The sequence below is a fragment of the Cyprinodon variegatus genome, unplaced genomic scaffold, assembly GCF_000732505.1.
Source record: "Cyprinodon variegatus isolate N-32 unplaced genomic scaffold, C_variegatus-1.0 Scaffold231, whole genome shotgun sequence".
Taxonomy (NCBI): Eukaryota; Metazoa; Chordata; class Actinopteri; order Cyprinodontiformes; family Cyprinodontidae; genus Cyprinodon; species Cyprinodon variegatus.
The window spans coordinates 61204-82086 of NW_015150684.1; the positions used below are offsets into that span (position 1 = coordinate 61204).

Consider the following 20883-nt stretch of genomic DNA (forward strand, 5'->3'; position numbering starts at 1 on the left):
AATTAAATCTTTTTTTTTTTTTATGATCTTACCTCATAACACGTCAAATACCTGCTAACGACTAACTAGATCGATTTGAAAAGTTTAGTATCGTGACAACCCTAATATGCAGCCATATATGCGGATAATACAGATTGCGTATTGTTTTAGTTCTTCATATGAATCGACATGCAGCATAAAGGTGGGACTTGGTCTTTTTAAACGATTCTGAGGCCTGAGCTGTCAGTGTTTGCGATAACTGCAGGCTCTTATTGCATTGCTGTTGTGTGGCCAGCTTCAGATGGAGTTTTCCTCTGCACATTTCCTGTAGAGGGCCCTAGCAGAAGGCATCATTTGAGTGAACTCTTGGATGAAAGATTTTCTGTCTCTTTCATGTTTCTGTATGTTTATTACATCCCATGGTGGTGGATAAAGCTGCCCCTATGATAAAACAGTAATAATGAAAAGTGTGTAAAATGCCAGAACTAACCTTCTACTATAGTGATTTCCGTTTACAGCCTAAAGCTTGTTGCAGCTCGCTGGGATATTTGACACCTTTTAGCAGTTTTAGCAGTTTTTTTTTTTTTTTGGTTTCCACATCAACCTAAAAAATCTCAAGCCTTTCTCAATTTATTTCTGTTTTTGGACTTGTTTTCTGATGGAGATTTACTGATGTGTTAAAAGTTTAGAATCAACTTTGAAAGGAAACATAAAGATTGGTTTAATGCTCAGCCTACCAAATACTCAGCTGTGTTTGCTCATGTTGTTCTTTGATGCCTTAATAACATTTTAGTGAGTAAAAAATACAGCAAGTGCCACATGATTAGATTTGTACTTCAGGTTAATAATAATAATAATAATGATAACTGAAGATCATTGATCTCAAAACAGAGAAATTTCCTATCTGTATTTAACCCCTCCCCTTGGGGAGCAGTGGGCTGCCATTGTGTGGCGCCTGGGCAGCAGTCTGGGATTAAGGGTCTCACTCAGGGACCCAGAGTCCAGACTGTGGGGATTGAACCGGGTATTTGCAACCTTCTCAGAGCACAAGCGCACTGCTCTAACCAGTAGGCCTCCCACTCCCAGTGAAGATGGAGATGACAGAGAACTTTTTGAGGGAGAAGCTTATGGAAGTTGTTAATTTCATGTTTCCCTCTGAAAAGTCACCAAACTTCTAAAGCTGTTATCAGTGAAACATTGTGATCAGATTTGGGTTTCTGAAAAGGAAGACACTTTTCTTTTTTGGGGGGTAGGACCTGGACTGGGCATTCGAACCGAGCCAGGAGCTCTGGGGCTGGTCCAGAGCCAGCCGGGGACAGAGTGACCGAATCCGACCTGGTGACGGTATGCTTCCACCCGCCTGCCTTCACCGGGTCAGGTTCAGACGCTCTGTCCCCCGCGGGCTCCCTCCCCCTGTCTGCCGGAGTTCCCAGACCAGCCCTGGAGCTTACGGCTCGGTTCTGCTGCACTGTAGTCAACCAAAATCCCGGAAGATTTTAAAATTCCCTTCCGGACGTTCTTTTAGGTATGAAAAGTAGGACATATCCTGGAAAAAGAGGAAATCTGGTCACCCTAGTGAAACATCATATTGTTGAACCAATGTGTTGCTACACCTTTTGCCAACAGCAGGTGGCGTCAATGATCTTTCTTTCTGTTTCCAGACTGGTGCCAACAGCCAAATATTACCCTCTGAGGATGCACTGCTGCAGAGCCCTCACATTGCTTTCCAGTAGCACCAACACTTTTGTGCCTGTTCTGCCTTTCCTTGTCGAGGTAAGCCCCCCCCCCCCCCCCACCCCTCCCCACACACACGCAGGAATCCCCATCCAGACCTCAGAGGTTCAGTGAAAGTATGTTTCCAGCAGTGGGAACTTGGGTTTTAACTATCAAAACCCAATGCTAACATCTCAGATGTTGGAGATGATCTTGATCACACAATCGTGGGTCGGTTGTCTTTGTCTCAAATGGAAACTGTGAAAAGCTTGATGTGATGAAATGTTCCGTCGGTGGTTTGCTGTGGAAAAACACCAGCGACATGTGAAGTGCATCTTGGTCTCAACGGCTACAACAGAAGGAGCTCGGGAGGAAACCTGTCGAGGAGCAGAGCTGTGCTCGAGGCACCTTTCTGTTATCAGACCTGATCGGGGGTCACCAACCGACAGCCTTTTCTCCAGGTCAGGTGTTAATCACATGCTCGCATGTGCTCATGGCGTCTGAAAGTTTGCAAAGTGTTTTGCACACGCGGCGAGTCTTAGTTGTGGTTTTTCTGGATGGAAGCAGTGTGCTGCCTGCAGCAGGAGGCTCGGCCCACCGGGGAGTGGTCACTGCTGGTTCTACGTGTGCATGTTAGTGTGCATCCAGCAGTTTGACCGAAGTGACAGAGGCATGGTTGTGGTTTACACTCTGGTCCTAATGCGCTCTGCAGACCACATCCTCTTTGCCTATGGCCTAATTCCTCCACTCCAACGCACTCTCAAAGACCCCCACCGAAAGCAAGCTGTGTTTATTTGTGACGCACAACACTTCCTGTGTTTTCTTTTTTTTGTTTTTTTTTCTCCCTCGCTGTTCCTCTTGTTAAAGGCAGGCTGAGGTGCGCTGCTGCAGTTTTAATTAGGACGGCAGAAGCGCCCCCTTTCCTCCCGTACGCCTGTGCCTGTGTGTGTTCTCGACTCTCCGAGGGGGGTGTATGATTTGGAGCTTCCTGCTTCTGTAGCTGTGTGTGTAAGTGTACATTCGCACCAGGGTTGGCCCATGCCTTCCCACTTCCCTCTGGCTCCCCCACAGACCGCCACCACATCCTATGTTTGTACAGACTGCACCGGCCAGGAGCGTTGCACTGCTGCGCACGCAGAGAGCATTAATGACCACACACACGGAGTCAGAAATAGCTTGATTCTCAAAAAAAAAAAAAAAAAAGATTTCACTTGTACACTGTGGGCAGATGTGGAATCTAAAGCTCATAGACCAATAGCCCACACATCATCTTCAATATCCTTCCACAAACTAATACATTTTATTGTCCAACTGTCCACATAGAGCAAAGAAAAGGGGTTTGGTATGTTTTTAACACTTGAACAAGCTAAAAACTGATGAAAATTTCACTATTTCTCCACAGTTTACACCAACAAAAATTTTAGAGATTAACCAATCAGGTTTTCCCTAACAAACACTGATTTCCAGTTTTCATTGAGCAGCTATGCAAATAATGGTTCTAGCGACCTCTTACTTAATCCCGTAATTCATTTTGGAGTAAAATATGCTAAGGCTTCATTTACTAATGTTGAAGGTTAGAATCCAACAAAAAAAAAAGCAAGACTTTCCCATATTTATGCGTCACAGCAAAGACCCATAATCGGCCTGCAGTAAATATTTAATTGCAGAATTATTGCTGTGATAATACTGATTATGATTAACCCTTATTTTGAAGAAAACTATACTTTGAAATTGAAGTAAATGGATTAAAGCAATTTAATTTCGCCTTGTGATTCATAGTTGCATATAATTGTTTTATCATAGTCGTTCATAATAACTCAATCAGCTACAAGAGATTGTCCAATAAATGTAATGTAGGACATGAGCAAATATACACTGAGTGACTTCAGGCTGCTGAGCATTGATAAAACAATTTAAAAACTAGCTTTTACAAAAAGTGTCTTGTAAAACGATATGGTGCATTTGGCATACTGTAAGGCAGCAGTGCTGCCAATCCTAAAGGCAGCTACAGTTTGGAACAGCACTGCACACAGATGGCAGGTATGTTCGCTACAAGGAGAATAAGGACCTCCTCTGATCATGTAAACATCTTTGAAATGATAGAGGAGAGAAAAGCAATTAGGACCTACCGCCTAAGATGAGCAACAAGTTTGACAGAATGACTTCTTGCTTCTATGGCAGCCTGTCAGGGTCATTATTTTATTTTACTTTGTGAATGCATTGTCTCTCAGAAAAGGCTGACACATCCTTTTTCCAGACACCCAGGATGCACCATACCTTGTCTTTTTTATTCATTTTAATTAAAGGAGAACTTCCGCCTTTTATTTTCTAAAGCTAGCACAGTTAAGGAGTAAAAAATGGTCTCTTGCCGCTGAATGTAGCATAACAGGGGCTAGCTTCCTGCCATGGCCTCCTGGACGAGCATTGGGGGTGGATTCGTTCTTGTGTCGGGGTAAGCGCACAGCGGGGAGGGACAAGCAGACGACCGTGATTGACGTGTCAGAAACGGACTGTCTTTTGTGATTGGTGGGGGTTACTTGTTGATTTTGCGTGGTAACGGGGACCATTTATTTCAGAAAAAATCTCCTGCTGCACCTTTAAGATGCTAATTCTCACTATGTCTAGAAAAATATTAAATCTCAGAACCATGATTAGTATTTCGTCTGGCCTTGCTCTATTTTTTTGTCTTTTTTGAGATCATGCTTTTTTCTTTTTTTTTTTAAAGATGTTCCAGCAAGTTGATTTCAACAAGAAACCAGGCCGAATGAGTAAGAAACCGATCAACTTTGCAGTGATCCTGAAGCTGAGCAAGGTCAACCTCATGGAGAAAGCCTACAAGGTGAGTGTTGCTGTGAGCGAGTTGGAATAGACCGTGTTTATTTCTGCTCTCTTCTGAGAAGAAACAGCTGATCAGACGAGCAGTTCAAACAGCCTGGGATGTGTTGAGAAAGGGATTGAGGGCAGTGCTGACAGCCCCTCATCAGGGCTCTAAAACTGTCCCTGAGTCGCCAAGCTGAGTGCCGCAGCAAAGAGGATTGCAGCACGACTGTCTGGGATTATCCCCGCGCTCTCCGCTCATGAGGACTGTTTGTACTGCTGTCACCTTAACTGCCGCCACATAAACTCACAACAAATAGAAATTATCTTCCTTAAACTCTAGATTTCATTACAGGATGCAGGCTACAAAGCTGTGTCATTGTAGACTTGTGCTTCCTTAAAGAGGCTAAACAACAATCACATTTATTTCTATTGCACAATGTATGCAGGTTTTATATAATGTGCTTTAAAGGTTTCAACACTCAGGAATTTTATTTTTTTTTCATACGTCTGGTTGGTCTAGGGCTTCAATTAAAACCTGCCTGGAAATCCGGGTTCTGAAAGTAGCTTGGGTTTCTTTGTGTGGGCCTGCTTTTGAAACCAGAAAAGCCCCCACATAAACGTCCATACACCCAAGTCAAATTCTACTATGCAGCCATGGCAGGAAAAAAGGCTATGAAAAGGAGAAACAAAATGAATTGTTTATGCAAAATATTATAAACAGGAATTGTAGACAATTTCAGAAGGAAAGTTTAAGTAGTGTACCACGTGATGACTCCTTCAAGAAAGGAAGGAAAAAAAACAGAAAAACTCTGATATATAAACATGGGGAACAAAATTATCTTTGGTTCAAATTACATTTAAATAAAGGTTGGCTATATTCATTTCTTACAATGTTTTTTTTTATTTCATACCTTTAGTGTATGAGGAGACCTGAATGCACCAGGGCATCTGAATTCATGGCATTCAGATGCCCTGAATGCACCACAGTGTTAAAATTTAAATTGAACATCCCAGAGACACGATGATATTATCTAAAACATTTCCTGTTCTGTCAGTAATATAAGCCATAAGCAGAAGGAGCTAAACTGAGGAGGAAAGCTATGTTCAAGTGAAAAGTAGCAGATATATTAAAGAGCAAAACTTTTAGTGGAAACCTGCTGTCACTGTCTGGTAAAAGCTCAATGAAAGGCAGAGGCTGAAATTAGGGTCGGGTAAAAAGAAGAGAACCCATTTCCTTGGACTTTTCAAAATATGCAATCAAAATTAAAGCAGATTTTTTTTTTTAAGTTACTCCAATGTCATTACTCAAATGCTAACGCTGGCTACCAGACTAGCATTAGCAGTTTACTATGTAAAAACCCTGTTGGTCTCTGCAGATTTCATCAAAGGTGGTCACATTGAGACTGCTTCTGCTGGAGGTTTCTTCCTGTTAAAAGGGAGTTTTTCCTCTCCACTGTCGCTACATGCTTGGTGTGGGGGATTGCCTTCCTGCCAATGAGTCGATGCAATCAACTGGTTTTCCTTAGATAGGAAACTTCAATTTGACTGTATGATCTGGTTGAATTGCAAAGCGCCTTGAGATGACGTTTTGTGAATTGGTGCTATATAATTAGTGGTGGCCTAATGGTTAGAGCATTGCGCTTGGGTGCTGGAGGTTCTGAGTTCAAGCCCCGCTCCCACAGACCCCTGAGCAAGACCTTTAACCCCACACTGCTCCCCTGGCACTGCACAATGGCAGCCCGCTGCTTCCCAAGGGGATGGATTAAATGCAGAGGTACATTTCTCCAATATCAATAAAGTTTAATTATTATCATTATTAAATAAACTGAATTGAACTGAATAAAAAGCAGCTTACTTTTGGTTAAAATACTCACATTGTGGATGCCTAACACCGGCATACATCCACATTTGTTGAGTATCATATTACATAAAATAAGGTTTTCTGAACTGCAAAATATCTTCTGTTTAGCTTTGATGAAAATCATATGAAAGAACTTAAGTGCTTAGTTGTATAAGTACCCAGCTTTATTCAGTGGTGTTGCTAGGTAAACGGTCTAAAATGTGTTAATAAGTACTTTTTCAAGTGAACAGTACTTTAGGTATATTTTTACACATGAATTGTTTATTTCTTTTTTTAAATTTCAGGATGGGCTGATTGACCAGCTGTATGACTTGATGCTGGAATATTTCCACACCCAGGCCTTCTCTATTGGCTTCCCTGAGATCGCCCTGCCTACAATCATGCAGGTAACCGAGATCTGAAACCTATTTACCCGTATTTATCTGCACAACTACACCTCACTAATCCACAGAGTAACATACAGATTCAGTCGGGTATAGAAGCAGTGTAGCAGAACACAACAGCAGTTTATGTCCTGTATGGAAGATTCAGGAAAGCTAAATCTGCCTCCCTCAGGGGAAACCATCAAAAAGTCTCTGCCTGAATGCGGCTCATCAGTGACAGGATCATTTCCTCTCTTGGTTCCTCTCATCCATGTCCCTGCAGCTGAAGGCTTTCCTGAAGGAATGCAAAGTCGCCAATTACTCCAAGCCAGTGCGGCAGCTGTTGGATAAGATACAGGAGAACAGCAGCTATATCACAGGACGCAGACAGAAGGCCGCCTTCGGAGTGGCTGATGCTGCAGCTGTGGTGAGTACACAAGGAGGAGAATTAAATTTTATAAGAATTTGACTTTTTCCTGGAGTTAGGTGGTCCTCTGTTATACAGGTGAGATGGAAAGTGATAAAATAGTGCTAAAAATAACATAGTTTCACATGTTCATATAGTTCAAGACTGCAATCAAAGCAATCAGTTTGTCAATCGAAAATTAGAATTAAAATGTTATTTGAAGTTGCATCACAGAAGCATGCTTGAAAAAATAACATTCATTGCTCAGATTACATTTTTCTTTTCCTCAGTTACCATCTGTTTTTTTTTTTTTTTTAGAGGCATTTTATGACAGCATTTTGACCAGTTTAGTCCCAATAGCGTATCAGTATCACATTCATTCTAATGAGCAGACAAAACCTCTGCTGTTCTTTCAAGTATATTTCTGGATGTCTGAGGTCAGCAGTGGCTACCAAAGAAATCCTGTTGAAGTAGAAATAATGCATTTTGTGTCATGTTGGTTTATGAACACAGACATCAGCTGTATTTAAGGCGGTGTAATTATTCAGGTTTATGGTCAAAAAGGCGATTTTGGGTCAAGGTATATTAGGCAAACTCTTTCTAATAAGAGTAAAAGCATGTTAAATAGCACCAGCTGAATTTAAAGTTGCTGCTTTGATCTGAAATATATCTAAAAGCTTATGAGGGAGCTTCCTGAGGTCTAGCAAGAATCAGTGCTAGCCCCGCCCACTAACGCAGACTTTCATCAACATCTTAAGGACCAATCTAAGAATAATAGAGACTAAAGTTGCTGATCTAAAGCACAGTAAATTAAATTCATCACTTTTTAAAAAATAATTTCTACTTTAGGAGGAAAAAATACCCAGGAAGAAGTTCAGTGATGAGCAGCCAATCAGACATCTCGGTTTCTATGGAAGCAGATCTAATCCCGCCCCCTCAGTTTAATGAGTGAATTTGATAGCTTAAATAATTTAAAGACGTTACTGAGCAGACACCTTGAAGTATATAAATACAGAGTGAAGTATTGAAAGGTATATGTAAATGAATAAAAATATGTCATAATTTGAGCTATATTTGATAATATATTGGCATATTTGATTAATTAATATTACTATTCATGATTCAATGGTACATTAAATTATTTGATGACGTATTTGATATAAAATTGTATATTTAATTATTTCATTTTACATTAATTTCATTATACATTTACACCTATTTCATACTGTATCTTTTTATTTCCACTTTAACCCTCCATCCTTACCTGCATGTAGTTGAATTGTGGTTGTAGTGTCACATTATATGTACCTTTATTGATTAAGCTGGGCTCACGCCTCTTTCTTATTGTCTGTGTATGCTTAGAGGAAATCAGTATTTAAAGAATCAATAATATTGGCCTAACTTATTTGCCATCTGATTGATTGGATCTGTCTCTGTATTATTGTGCTTTTGCTGGTTTATCTGAAATAGTTATTCCTAGCAGCTATTTAACCATATATTAGAATTAAGGTGCGACAGCAGAGGCTCAGCTGGGCTGTTCATGTCCTCCACCAAATACAACGTATCTGTCAGGCTGATATATTACAGGAAAATTGCAGGACTATTCAAAGTTGTGTTTAGAGGAAATTTACAGTCGTAGCCATTCAAAATTTCCTCACTGTCCTTCATGGGTCCTTGGCTGGTCCCCTACAATTCCTTGTTAATCTTTGTACTAAAATATTCTTTCTGTTATGATTTGTGGAAATTACGATCTAAAGAGAAGCATCATCTCCTGTCAGACCCTGTAATTAAGTGAAAGGGGGGAGTCAGATGTGCACGCCCAGGAGAAGGAGGGGTCACTCCAAAGACTGGAAGCTGGAGGGGATTCTGCTGGGAGTTGTAGGGAAGTGGGCTACCATTCGGCTGGCGTTTGACTGGGAAGGACCATTTTATTAGCTGCTACTGTATGTTCTGCTGCACTAATGAGAAATAGATACTACTTAAATTATATTCTATGCTATGGTTCTATTAATACCTTGTTGTTAAAAATAAATGATAATTTACGTTTGTGACTTTGGGCTGTAGATTAATTTGCAGTACTTTAATCTGTCCAAGTTTCCTTATATGTGGGTAAACGCTGGTTGGCTGATGCTTAAATGTGAAACTGATCTTTTCTGCCAGTCGTATCTACCTCAGCAAAGGTCTGAAAATCATCTGTCAATCATCTAAAGTTTTTATTTATTGTTGAGAACTTTAGGCAAGGCAGTGTAATAAAAGGGAATGCCATTTTTTTTACATCGGCTCCTTGATTTTACGTTATTAGATCATGTTCTAGTCACCCATATGAGTTTTGTGTCATGTGGAGCTGTTCTGAGGATATTCCATTAGGTTATATCCAAGTAACGTCTTCCTATGGGCAACGAGTTGAAGGCACAAACTAAACTGTTCATAATTTATTCTTTATGGTACGCCAGCATTCATAACATGTAGGCGAATCACCTCCCCCAGACATCCGCGGTTATATTTTTTATATTTATATCGTTTAAAAACAAAGCGGTATGTGTATGACGTCATCCGCGTGCGCCGGCTACCGTTCATTCATCCTGTCCGCTGAACTGCTGCTAGTTTTACTCACATGCCTGGAAGATGTCTAGTGCTACTACCACAGATAATCTCGCTCTCAAAATGGAATTGAACGATTCAGATTAGCTAGCCGAATATATAAGAGGTAGAGCATAGCCGCCTGGTGTAATGTACATTGGTTAAATAAAGTTTTTTTTGGGGAAAAAAAAAAAAAAAAACTCCAGTCCGGCGTGGATGACGTCATACACACGCCGCTTTGTTCTTAAAATATATAAATATAAAAAATATAACCACGAATGTCTGGGGGACAGTGATTCACCTACATGTTATCAATGCTGGCGAACCATAAAGAATAAATTATGAACAGTTTAGTTTGTGCTAGGGGTGTAAATCACATCCATCATGGCGATTCGATTCAGTATCGATTTCCTGACCCAACGATTCGATTATTTTCGATACTTAAGAATACACCACGATTCGATTCGATTAATCGATTAATCGGTTAATTTTTTTTTTATTATTATTATTTTTTTTTTTTTACACCTTACAGGATAAACAAAGTTTCAAGTTTGAAATAAATCAATGAAAGCTGTAATATCGTTATGCATTTTCTTTAGAAACAACAGCAAATAACAGAAGTAGAAAAGTTGCATCAAAAAATACTGTAAAAATACTGCACAATATCAGTGTAATGAGTTCAATGCAATACCTCGGCTCCAAAGAAACTGTCCAACATATTTTTTTAGAATTTAATAAATATACTCAGGAAAGAGGGATGTTGTGTAGAGAGTTAGACAGGAATAAAAGTAAACTAGATATAAGGGAATTGTTTCAAAGGTCATCTGGGGATGTAGTTTTTGGTAGTATTTTTAATTTTCTAAGAAGAACGGGTATTTTAGGGAGAATATAATAGTTTGTCTGGTCCATACTCCATTCTGGAAGGTGGCGGTAATGCACCTATAAGTTGTTTGCCAACCGCCATTAAAAAAAAGAAGAAGAAGAAGGCTCCAGAGTGTTGACGTCACCGCCCCTTGAGAGACGCTCGCTGCTCCTCTCCCAGATTGTAGCTGACCGCAAACAGTGCACCAGACAGGAGGCCGGCTTGTTTTGTTTTTATGACCGAAATTGCGGAAAACAACTCGTGAAGTTTGACCCGCTAGAAGAGCGAGGTGCGCGAGAACGCTGGGAGCCTTTTTCCAGCTGAATCTCCGCTCTTTTTTCCCTCCGTCGTCGGACTAAACTCGCCCCCACTTCCTTGCCGCCTCGGCCGTATCTAGACCCACAGCGTGTAGCTCAGACCACGCTTCAATATTGAGCATAATTTAAAAATGTCTGTGTGAAGCTTGCTGCAACACACTGCTGTAAGAGTATAACCAGGAAGCGCGGTAGGAGGGCAAAATAAGTTTAGCGGCACCGCAGGGAGGGAGGAGAGTTACGCCCCGGAGCAAATGGATAAAAATAGACCGGAGGGAAAAAAAAAAAACATTAATCGATTATCTTGCGGACGTGTCGATGCATCGGATCGTCGGCTCTTGGATCGATGCATCGATACAAAACGATTATTATTTACACCCCTAGTTTGTGCCTTCAACTCGTTGCCCATAGGAAGATGTTACTTGGATATAACCTAACAGAATATCTTCAGAACGGCTCCAAATAATACAAAACTCATATGGGTGACTAGAACATGGTGTAATAACGTAAAATCAAGGGCCCAATGTAAAAATAAAAAAACCCGAAATTCCTCTTTAAATGTGAAATTAATATTTTCCGCCAGTCTTATCTACCTCAGCAAAGATCTGAAAAACATCCGCTGTCAATCATCTAAAGTTTGTGGAGAACTTTGGGCAAGGCAGTTTTATTAACATCCTACCACAGGTGCAGTCAAAACATGTTTTAGGGAAATGTATAATTTTCAAATAAAATAAGAGTAAGAGCTGCTGGTGTCAGTTATGAAGCATTGGAATCAGCAGGTCAGTCTTTTTAAAGGTTGTTAACGGGTCAGATGTGATTTATAGATCGATTCACCCCAAGATATGGAAACCTGTGGCTCTGTGAGGGCGATGGTGATATCCTGATATTACTGTCGCTTCAGCAGCTGTCTGACGAAGTGTGAGAAACTTTAGAGGCTAATTTGTTTAATGCTGGTGGTTTCAGACGGATGAAGACTTAATGCTTCACACCTTTCATTTAAAAAGAGTTTCATTTCTAGTAAAACTTGATAGGATTAATCTGCAGGGGGATGATGCAAGTCACCTTTAAAGCTTCAGATTTCATCAATGTCGCGCACAAAGATGCAGTTGTAATGAGTTTTGTAATTCATGGTTTAATGTAGTGATAAAAACCTGCTTTCACAAAGGTTCGTCATTTTTTCAGTTTATCATGCTGCGGCTCCCCACAGCTTATCAGCTGCTTGGCACCTGAGTTTTCGTCACATTCAAAATGCTTTAAACCAACTGCTGGGTTCTAACACGTGTCACTTCTGAGGTTAATTTGCTGAAGAGGCTGTTTGCCATTGGAGCGGAGCACAGACCAACATCAGAGCCTACATTAGCAGATTTGATGGTTTTGATCAGGAGCCCTCATTCTTTCCGTCCCACATTTCTTGTTTGAAGCCCCAAGCTGTTGCTCTTAAGTGTGCAGCACCTTTTACTGAGTTTGATCTTCATCAGTAGGTTGGTGGATTGATTACTTTAGCCTGAGCCAAGGTTTTTTCCTCACACACCTCATTGTTTTACTCAGACAAAACTGAGATATTTACAAGGATTATGATTTCTAGGGAAGAATTAAAACAATTATTGGGCTTTGTATCTGCATAAAAAGCCATTATTGTTTATTTTGGACATGGTATCTTTGTTAAATGATTGATTTTTATAACAATGCTGAAAGAAGTCTTTCTGTCCATATTAAATAGTTATACTAGAACTGCAGGTGGCGTTGCTGTGCAGAGAGAGGGGAATAAAAAGGTATAGATAAACAAGCTTCTGTAAAATAAAATTTAAAAAATGATAAATTATAAAAATTGTCTTTTTAAACAGTCTTTAGCATTTTATATTTGTGATGACAACATTTGCTAGAAGCAGTTAATTTCCTTACATTTCCTAATCCAACGGTTCCCTAAAGCAGCGGTCCCCAAACACCAGGCCGCGGACCGGTACCGGTCCGTCGGTCATTTGGTACCGGGCTGTACAAGCTGGATTTTCTGCATTTACGGAGCAGACAGGACATTAGGAGCACACTTCGTGTGTCATTGTCTCCTATTACGCCTAGATGGGACCGACTTGTTTCGGAAAAAAACAAGCTCAGGTCTCTCACTAATTCAACATAATGGTGAGTTTTATTTTATGCTGTTCGTATTTAATTTTATGGCAGTCGTATAATTTTATTTGATCGTATTTACCCCCCACACTTTAAAGGCCGGTCCGTGAAAATATTGCCTAACATATAACCAGTCCGTGGCGCAAAAAAGGTTGGGGACCGCTGCCCTAAAGGATGAAACGGAGCAGCTCTGCATTTCCACATTTAGCTTCCTATAGCTAATGTTTAGCTCCCTATTGTAACAGTGCAGTGAAAAATAAATAAATGTGGTGCAAAATGTGGTAGGATATGGAGTTGTGTTCTTTTTAAAGGGCTTATAAAAAAAAAGGAAAAAAATCAGCCATGTTGATGGTGCAAATATGATGTCTAGATTAGAGTTTCAACAATCTAATGGCAGCGGGGGAAAAGCTGTTGCAGAACCTGTTCCCAGGAGGCAGCAGGGAGAACAGTCCATGGTGGGGGTGTGCGGGGTCATTGATGATGTCACGGGCTCGGATGTGTGTTCTGGTGGTAAAGCTAAGTATTGTCCTTTCACTGATCAGAGAAAGATCTATTTTTTCACTCTATGATCAGTTAGTTACTTATCAAGCATACCTGTTAGCAGCTATTATGTCTGTGCTTCCTACCTGTTCTGTATGAAATGTTTATATTTATTTTGTTCACTGATCTGTCATCAGCTAAAACATTCAGCATTACCAGATTTTTATTTATTTTTTTAATCCAAGTATTTTTTTGTTTTTCTTTTGTTTGTCTTTGTGCCTGGTTACATTTTATTAGTGGTTAAACAAACACCAATCCCAGTAACTTCTCAGAGATCGAAGATGAAAATAAATGTTTAACCACTGAGAAAAGGCTGGAGTTAAACCGGAACAGATTGATTGTTTTATCATTTATTTTACTTTACATCTGGAGCTCAACTAACACTCATCTCTAACAGAAAACAACCAAAATAAAATGACCAAACTGTGGCAGCAGACCAACGTAAAGGGAATGTGTTAATGTAACCCTCTACAGTTCAGTTTACACTAAGCTGCCTGTGTTTTATAAACTGGGCTGAGATGGGGCGAGCTTTGAAGATGGAGAACCTTTCCTCTGGTTCAGACGGACGGTTAAATGTGATTGTTCCTCTGGGTGGTGCTGTAGTTTAGGAAGGAGCTGCAGGCAAGGCTGCTACTACAGGAATTTATTCTGAGCTCTAACAGGCTTTTAGGATAGCAGCATGTATGCAATAATGAGCATCGCTTTGTTTGGGTTTGTTTTAGGAATAAAAGGTGAAAATGTACAAAGTTATTCATCCATGGGTGGTTTTATGTGGCCAGGCGTCAAGTTGACTCAACATTAATTACAGCAATGACTTCTAACTAAATCTTCCTAGCTGACTGCTTTGTGTTGGAAGCGTGTTTGTGTACCGGGGCGGCGCCGTGCCAGTGCCTGTCGGCTCAGATCCCTGCTCAGCGGAGGCTGTCGAGGCAGAGCCGACTCCCGGCATCATGGCAGCAGTGGAGGTGTCACCACAGGCGGAGGAGAGGGGACAGCCCTGCTGCTGCCACCGTGGAAAAGGCCACAGCCCCCCTCTGGGCACCAGCCCCCCTGCTTACTAACATGCCACCCAAACTGAGAGTGAGCCTAATTAATTATGCCCTGCCTGCATCCACGGCTGGCTTACCGAAACTAGTTTTATGTTTTAAAACCCTGAAATCTCTCGTCTTTAAATGCTTCACAGCAGATTGTGTTGAGGTTGAACCAAACTGCAGACTATTGGGTTTGTCGGTCAGATAATGTGATTGGCTCTAATCAATCTCTCCCAGACCTCTAAGAGATGGAGAAGACTCCTCTTTCAGCCCTCTGCAATCGGTTCTCTGTTTCTCGTATTTATTCATGACTGCTTTCATCATTTTGTAACTTTACAGCCGCCATTAACACAAATTAGCTTGCAACTGTTGAGGGAATGTGCTCTTCATGTAAATTTGCTCTATAGGGTGACCATACGTACAGCTGGAGATAAAATGGAGCCTTTTAGATGAAAGAAAATAAAAATAAAGAGCTTAATCTAGTGGTGAATCTGTGCAAGATCTGGAAATGATCAGATTCTCTCCATCTAAACTGACTGAGCCTCGAGCTATACTGCGTTAAATTGACAAAATCTCAGTGTATAGATGTGCTGAAGCTCAAAGACACGCTGCTGTAACTTTGGCTAGATTTGTTTTAAAAAGCATTAAGTCAAGGGGAATGAATGCAAATACAAGCTTCATGAGTTTTGCTCTTTCTGTTTGTCCCTCACATAAAATGGCTTGTCGCTATAACTTTGGTGCTCAAGGTAACGTATTGGAAGAGAGGCTCTAAGAGAACCCCCATAAACGCTTCAGAGAGATTCTGTGAAGCTCCTGGTTCCCTTACACGTGCATTCGTTGTGTTTTCTTAATCAGGCGGCCTGGGAGAAGCAGACCAAGGAGGAGGGAACTCCGCTCACAAGATACTACAGCCAGTGGAAGAAGCTGAGAGAGAAGGAGATCCAGCTGGAGATCTCTGGCAAAGACAGGGTAATTATCCTGTGGAAAACCCCACCCACATGAGCCTCTGCTCTGTCAATCTCAGAGTCGCTTGCAATTACTGATCATCAAACAGTTTTGTGAAACATTTCACTGGCAGAAATATCAAAACACCATCTTTATATATGACTTGTTTTCCGTAATATTATAAAGATGGAGGATCTGGACCTGCCGGAGATCAAACGGAAGACGATCCAAGAGAAGAAGGCTGAGGACAAAAAGCAATTCAAGGATCTGTTCCAGTCTGACAGCGACTCGGACGACAGTGACTTGGGACTCAAATTCAAAAGTAAGAAAACTTGAAGCAGTTGGATTTTCACCAGTTTGCTCTGGTAAGACTACTGATCTTGCCCTCTAGGGGGCAGTGTTTTGTCACATCAAGTTAGAAAGCAAGGTTTAAAGGTGATTACAGTTATCTCCAATTCCTCTGCCTTTATCTGGAAAGGTTTGGGTATATGGTGCCCATCACCGTGTCACACCATCTAAACACTTCCTCTCAGGCTGTTTCTGTGGAAATTAAATCCCTTAAATTCATCTGAAGAGAAAAATCTCTGCTTTATCACACTGTTGGTCCGTTTCCCTCTCGCAGGGAGCCCAATCAGCTCGGGGTCGTCTGCGGGTCACATGCAGCTGCAGCCCCTCTTTCACAGCTTTGGACTCCGACGTGCTGCAAGCAGAAAAATCCCTCCAGAGGAAAGGAGGCGGCTGTTGCAGGGTTTATCTTTTCCTTTTTTCTTTTGCATCTGGTCTTCATTGTAGGGAGAGCCCCCACAAACGGATGGGCCGCTGCCGGCAAGCGCCTACACCCTGAGAGCTCTCACACACAGCTGAACCCCCCCCCAAAACAGGAAGTACAGACTTGCATCCCAGCAGGGGAGGGTCCTAATTCAAACCAGAGGTGGCTGCTCCCTCTCTCTCCCCTGTGACTTTTCTCCATTTGCACAGCCACGGCGCTGTCCAGTCCAGGTCTGGCGAACAGCAGAGAGAGAGAGGGAGAGGAGGGGGCTGATGATTCAGACTGTCAGCATGTGGCGGTGATATGTCATCCAGGTCATCTTGGGGCAAAGCTCTTGAGGCAGCGCTGCGGAAATCTGCGTGCAGCATGCAAGCCTCAAAGACTGAGAGCACATTTGTTGTTTCTAATTCAGACGGGAGCCGAGCGCTACCTGATGCTTTAATAGATGTTGTTTATCTCTCTGCGTGTGTGGAGCTGCACAAAAAAAGCAGCAGCTCTGCTTCGCCTCTTTCCATCACAACGTCAGCCTCTTCATCACGCTCCTAACTTCAAAGCCCTTGGACCCCAGTTTGTCCCTTTGGCGAGACAACACACACAAACACACAATCTCCTCTGAGGACAAGTTCAGAAAAACTCCAAACTTCACACAGGCACTGCCTCTGCCGTCCTGATTGTAGCTCTGGAACCTGTCTGCTATCTTCATTTGCTATATTTAGGCCTTGAGCAGGAGATGTCTGAAATTGCCGGTAGTAAACTGTCATGGGTGTTTGTGCAGCAGCAGCGGCGCCGCCACCGCCTGTAATCGACTCTCAGCTCCATCTCTGGAGGAAATAGACACTTCCAGCTGCCTCTGATACCTGGCCCACATATCCGCGTCTCCAAAGTCCTCAGACGTCACAGATGCAGGAGTGCGAGCTCAGGAGTATCTGAGGGAAGAAAGCAGAGACAAAAATCTCTGTGTTTTTGATGGTTTTTTTTTTCTTGTTTCTCACAGGTAAGAAGGGCAACCAGGAATCTGAGGATGATGATGATGAGGATGTCTCTGACCTGAGCGATGAGGAAGGGTTGGAGGAAGGAGACTCAGGTCTGTATCATGTCACTTCCCAAACAATTTCATTTTACTATGTTTTTAAGGATAAAGACATTTTAAACCAAATATTTTTCTTTATAATTAAAACTGTTCATTTTAGACAAATGTTTGTTCCTCATCAATAAAATAAACAACTAAACTTTGTATATTTACTTAGTTAACCACTTCATAAATATATGTAAAAATCAAATGAATACATTATATAAAAACTATAGATTTAAAAAAAAAAGCCTTTCATTTCCATACGTAATTATGGAGGAACCCAAAATTGAAAATTTATTTTTTTAGCAGAATCATTAAAGACACTTTTATTGGGACTCCTACCAGCTGAGTGGGACTCAAATACAATGCAGATTGAGGGCGGCCATCTTTAGCCCACAACCTTACATATATTATATATATAATATTGTGTCTACATTGTGTTTCCGATGTCTCCATGGTCAAACACAACTTATATCTGCAATTAGAACTAAAATAGAAATTGTAAAAATATATCAAACAGAAATGGAATTAAAAAACTGATGAATCTTAACTGCATTATGTATTAAAGCAATGTTATGAGAAGGTTTTCAGGGGAAAAACAAAAAATAAAAGCTCAATTCCTTTGTATAGTGAACAGAACATAGGATTCTGACATTTACATGCAGTAGAGCTGATCCTGACCTATTACTCCAGTTTGCTAAGGTTTCAGTTCATGTTAACATGCTAAAAAAATCAATTAAAGGGAATTATTATGTGGCTGTTATGTCTCGATAATAACAGGTTTACTCAGGGTGTTTCCAAGTTTCTGTAGTTGATGCCTTGATATAATCATTGGGGTGACCTAGTGGTTAGAGCAGTGCGTTTTGCTCTGAGAAGGTTGCAAGTACCGGGTTCAATCCCCACAGCCTGTACTCTGGGTCCCTGAGCAAGACCTTTAACCTACATTGCTCCCCGGGCGCAGCACAGTGGCAGCCCACTGCTCCCCAAGGGCATGGGTTAGAAGCAGAGGTGAATTTCTCCTGTGTCAGATTAATAAAGTTAAATTATTTTTATTATTATTATTATTATTTGGAGACAAAATGACAAAAAGTTTTCTACCAGATGAGCTACATTTACCGCCATTAAAAACATAAAGCCTTTTTTGCAGCCATTATAATTTTTTGTGTCCTTAGATGTGATTAGCCGTTGTCTCTCTGTATCTTGGTCAGCTGATTTGAGTGTAGAAGTCACCTCCAGGCTATAAAACAGCCTAACTTAGGAAAGTAGAAACATGCCTTTATTTTGAAGTCGGACAGGAAGCAGTTCTTGGCTTGAGAGTTTGTGGTGATAGTTGAGCAGCAGAGGTTACTGGTCCTTTTGACACTTCAAATGATTTTTGTGACAAACCAGATACAGTACAGGTCATCTGTTGGCATGCAGCACCACCAGGTCGCCTCATAATTCTGACATTTAATTTTACTTCATAGGAAACTTAAATTGTAGATTAACTATTAGATCAGAAAGCACAGTTTGATATATGCTCACACTGCAGAGCCATAACTGAATAAAAAAGGTTCATAAACCAGCTTAAATTCTAAATAAGTGTTTGAAATATCTAAGCTTTTTCTGACATTCACATTTCTCCTCCCAATGATCACAAGAGCGATGCATCCCTGTTGTGAGGCTTTCACACTGATGGCTAAACACATCTAAATACTGTTATGACACCACGTATCTATATGGATGCCTTGGCTCTGCTGGAGGATGTTGGAAATTAATTAGGAGGGAATGCTTTTTTGGGGATCACTAGATTTCCTGGCTCATGATGATGACTGGCTTATCAGCAAATTAGACTAACTAGAGCAGGGGTCTCAAACCGGTTCCAGAAAGAGCCGTGTGGATCCAGGTTTTCTTTCCAACCAAGCAATGGCACACCAGACTCAATTCATCTCGTCAAGTCGTCATGTTCAGATTGCACTCAGTTGAAGAGATGAATGGAGTCTGGTGTGCCATTGCTTGGTTGGAAAGAAAACCTGGATCCACACGGCTCTTTCTGGAACCGGTTTGAGACCCCTGACCTAGAACATTGCTCTGATACGGGATTAGCAGTGAGACTGACCAACTGCACCCACTCCATTCCTGTCCATCATGGGTGTTGGACAGGAGGTCAGTGCACACAACTCCAATGTAGAGGAAAACAGAAGGACGTATGGGTACAGTAAGAAACAATTATTAGATTCCAAATAACCCTGCGTATCTAAAGACCGATTTGGAAACCTAGAATTCTGCCGATTTATCCAAAAAAAGCCCATTTATTTATTTTTTGGTCTATATTAAATCTTATAGATCCCACAGGACGCTGTTATTCAGACTCTAAGGATGTTTAGCGTTAAAGCTTTTAACTCGTTCCAGTGCATAGTCCCCCACAGGTGTTAAACTTATCCTGCAATGAACTAAATCTCTGCCTGAAGCTACTTTTAGGAACCAAATAACTCTGTGAATTTACCTATAGGTCTGAGATGTCCCAGCCAGCGCTAAGCGCATTCATGTCTGCCAACCTAGATGGTATTTTTAAAGTGATCAGTCTAATGGAGCCTTTATCCATTTTAACACTGGAACACTTAATTGTGAAAGAAGCACTTGAGCAGTCTGCACAATTACTGTCACACTCGTGAATAACCTAAATTTATATCTTGGTAGACATCATTTACTTTTAAATATTACATATTAGCAGGGCTTTTGTCAACTAAATCTCACCAATGTGTTGGAAAATGTCATGTTTGACCAGGTTTTGTGTTTTACTAAATGTTCTACATCATTAATCTTTGTATTAACCATAATACTGGATGAAGAACTGAGGGTAAACAAAGTATTTATGCGTCCTTAAATGTAGCAATTCACTGATTCCCACAGAGTATTGATTCCAAATACATGGTGTCAGAAATGGGAAATTATTTAGAAAACTTTCAAATGTATCACAATTGTAGAGAGTTAAGCTAAGTATGTTTGGGATAATAAAGGTCTTGTCTTTGTCTTCCAGGTGACGAAGACGATGATGAAGAGGAGGATGAAAATGCCTCCAAGGCTCCTCAGCCACTGTCCTCTGCCGCTCTGATAAAACTGGCAGAGGGAGAGGAAGACGTGGTGGAAGATCTGCAGCTGTCTGATGAGGACTGAGTTTGACCTAGCCACAGTGTTGTTCTACTTTCAAATTTTAAAATTTTGTATTGCTTCATGTGTACAGAAAAGATACGATCATGATGTAAGTTTATTAACCAAGAAAACATTTATGAACCCTTATCTTCGTACTTTGTCTCCTTTTTTTTAACTAGAAGATTTAATCACTTGCAGTGTGATGGATGGTAAAGCACCTAAAAGGAGAAAAGCATCCTCTGCACATGTCCTCACCTGTAGTTCCCCTCAGGCTAAGAAAGAGGGAGCTGTTATGTGGACGCTTTGAGCCGGGCAAGAGGAAGGGTGTGGCGAGGCGGGTGTTGAGCCCCGCGGCGACGGCGCTTTGCCAGGA

General features: G+C 41.1%; 1 protein-coding gene across 1 annotated transcript in view; it reads left to right on the forward strand.

Annotated features, from left to right (window-relative positions):
* noc2l (NOC2-like nucleolar associated transcriptional repressor) overlaps positions 1-20657 on the forward strand; it is a 31979-nt gene extending 11322 nt beyond the window's left edge. The window contains exons 11-18 of the mRNA XM_015381323.1: positions 1641-1752; positions 4418-4531; positions 6658-6759; positions 7019-7162; positions 15448-15561; positions 15724-15859; positions 17301-17390; positions 20398-20657. Coding sequence (XP_015236809.1) covers positions 1641-1752; positions 4418-4531; positions 6658-6759; positions 7019-7162; positions 15448-15561; positions 15724-15859; positions 17301-17390; positions 20398-20534 — 949 coding nt within the window. The 3' untranslated portion in view covers positions 20535-20657. The remainder of the gene's footprint in view (positions 1-1640; positions 1753-4417; positions 4532-6657; positions 6760-7018; positions 7163-15447; positions 15562-15723; positions 15860-17300; positions 17391-20397) is intronic.
* The last annotated feature ends 226 nt before the right edge of the window (positions 20658-20883 follow it).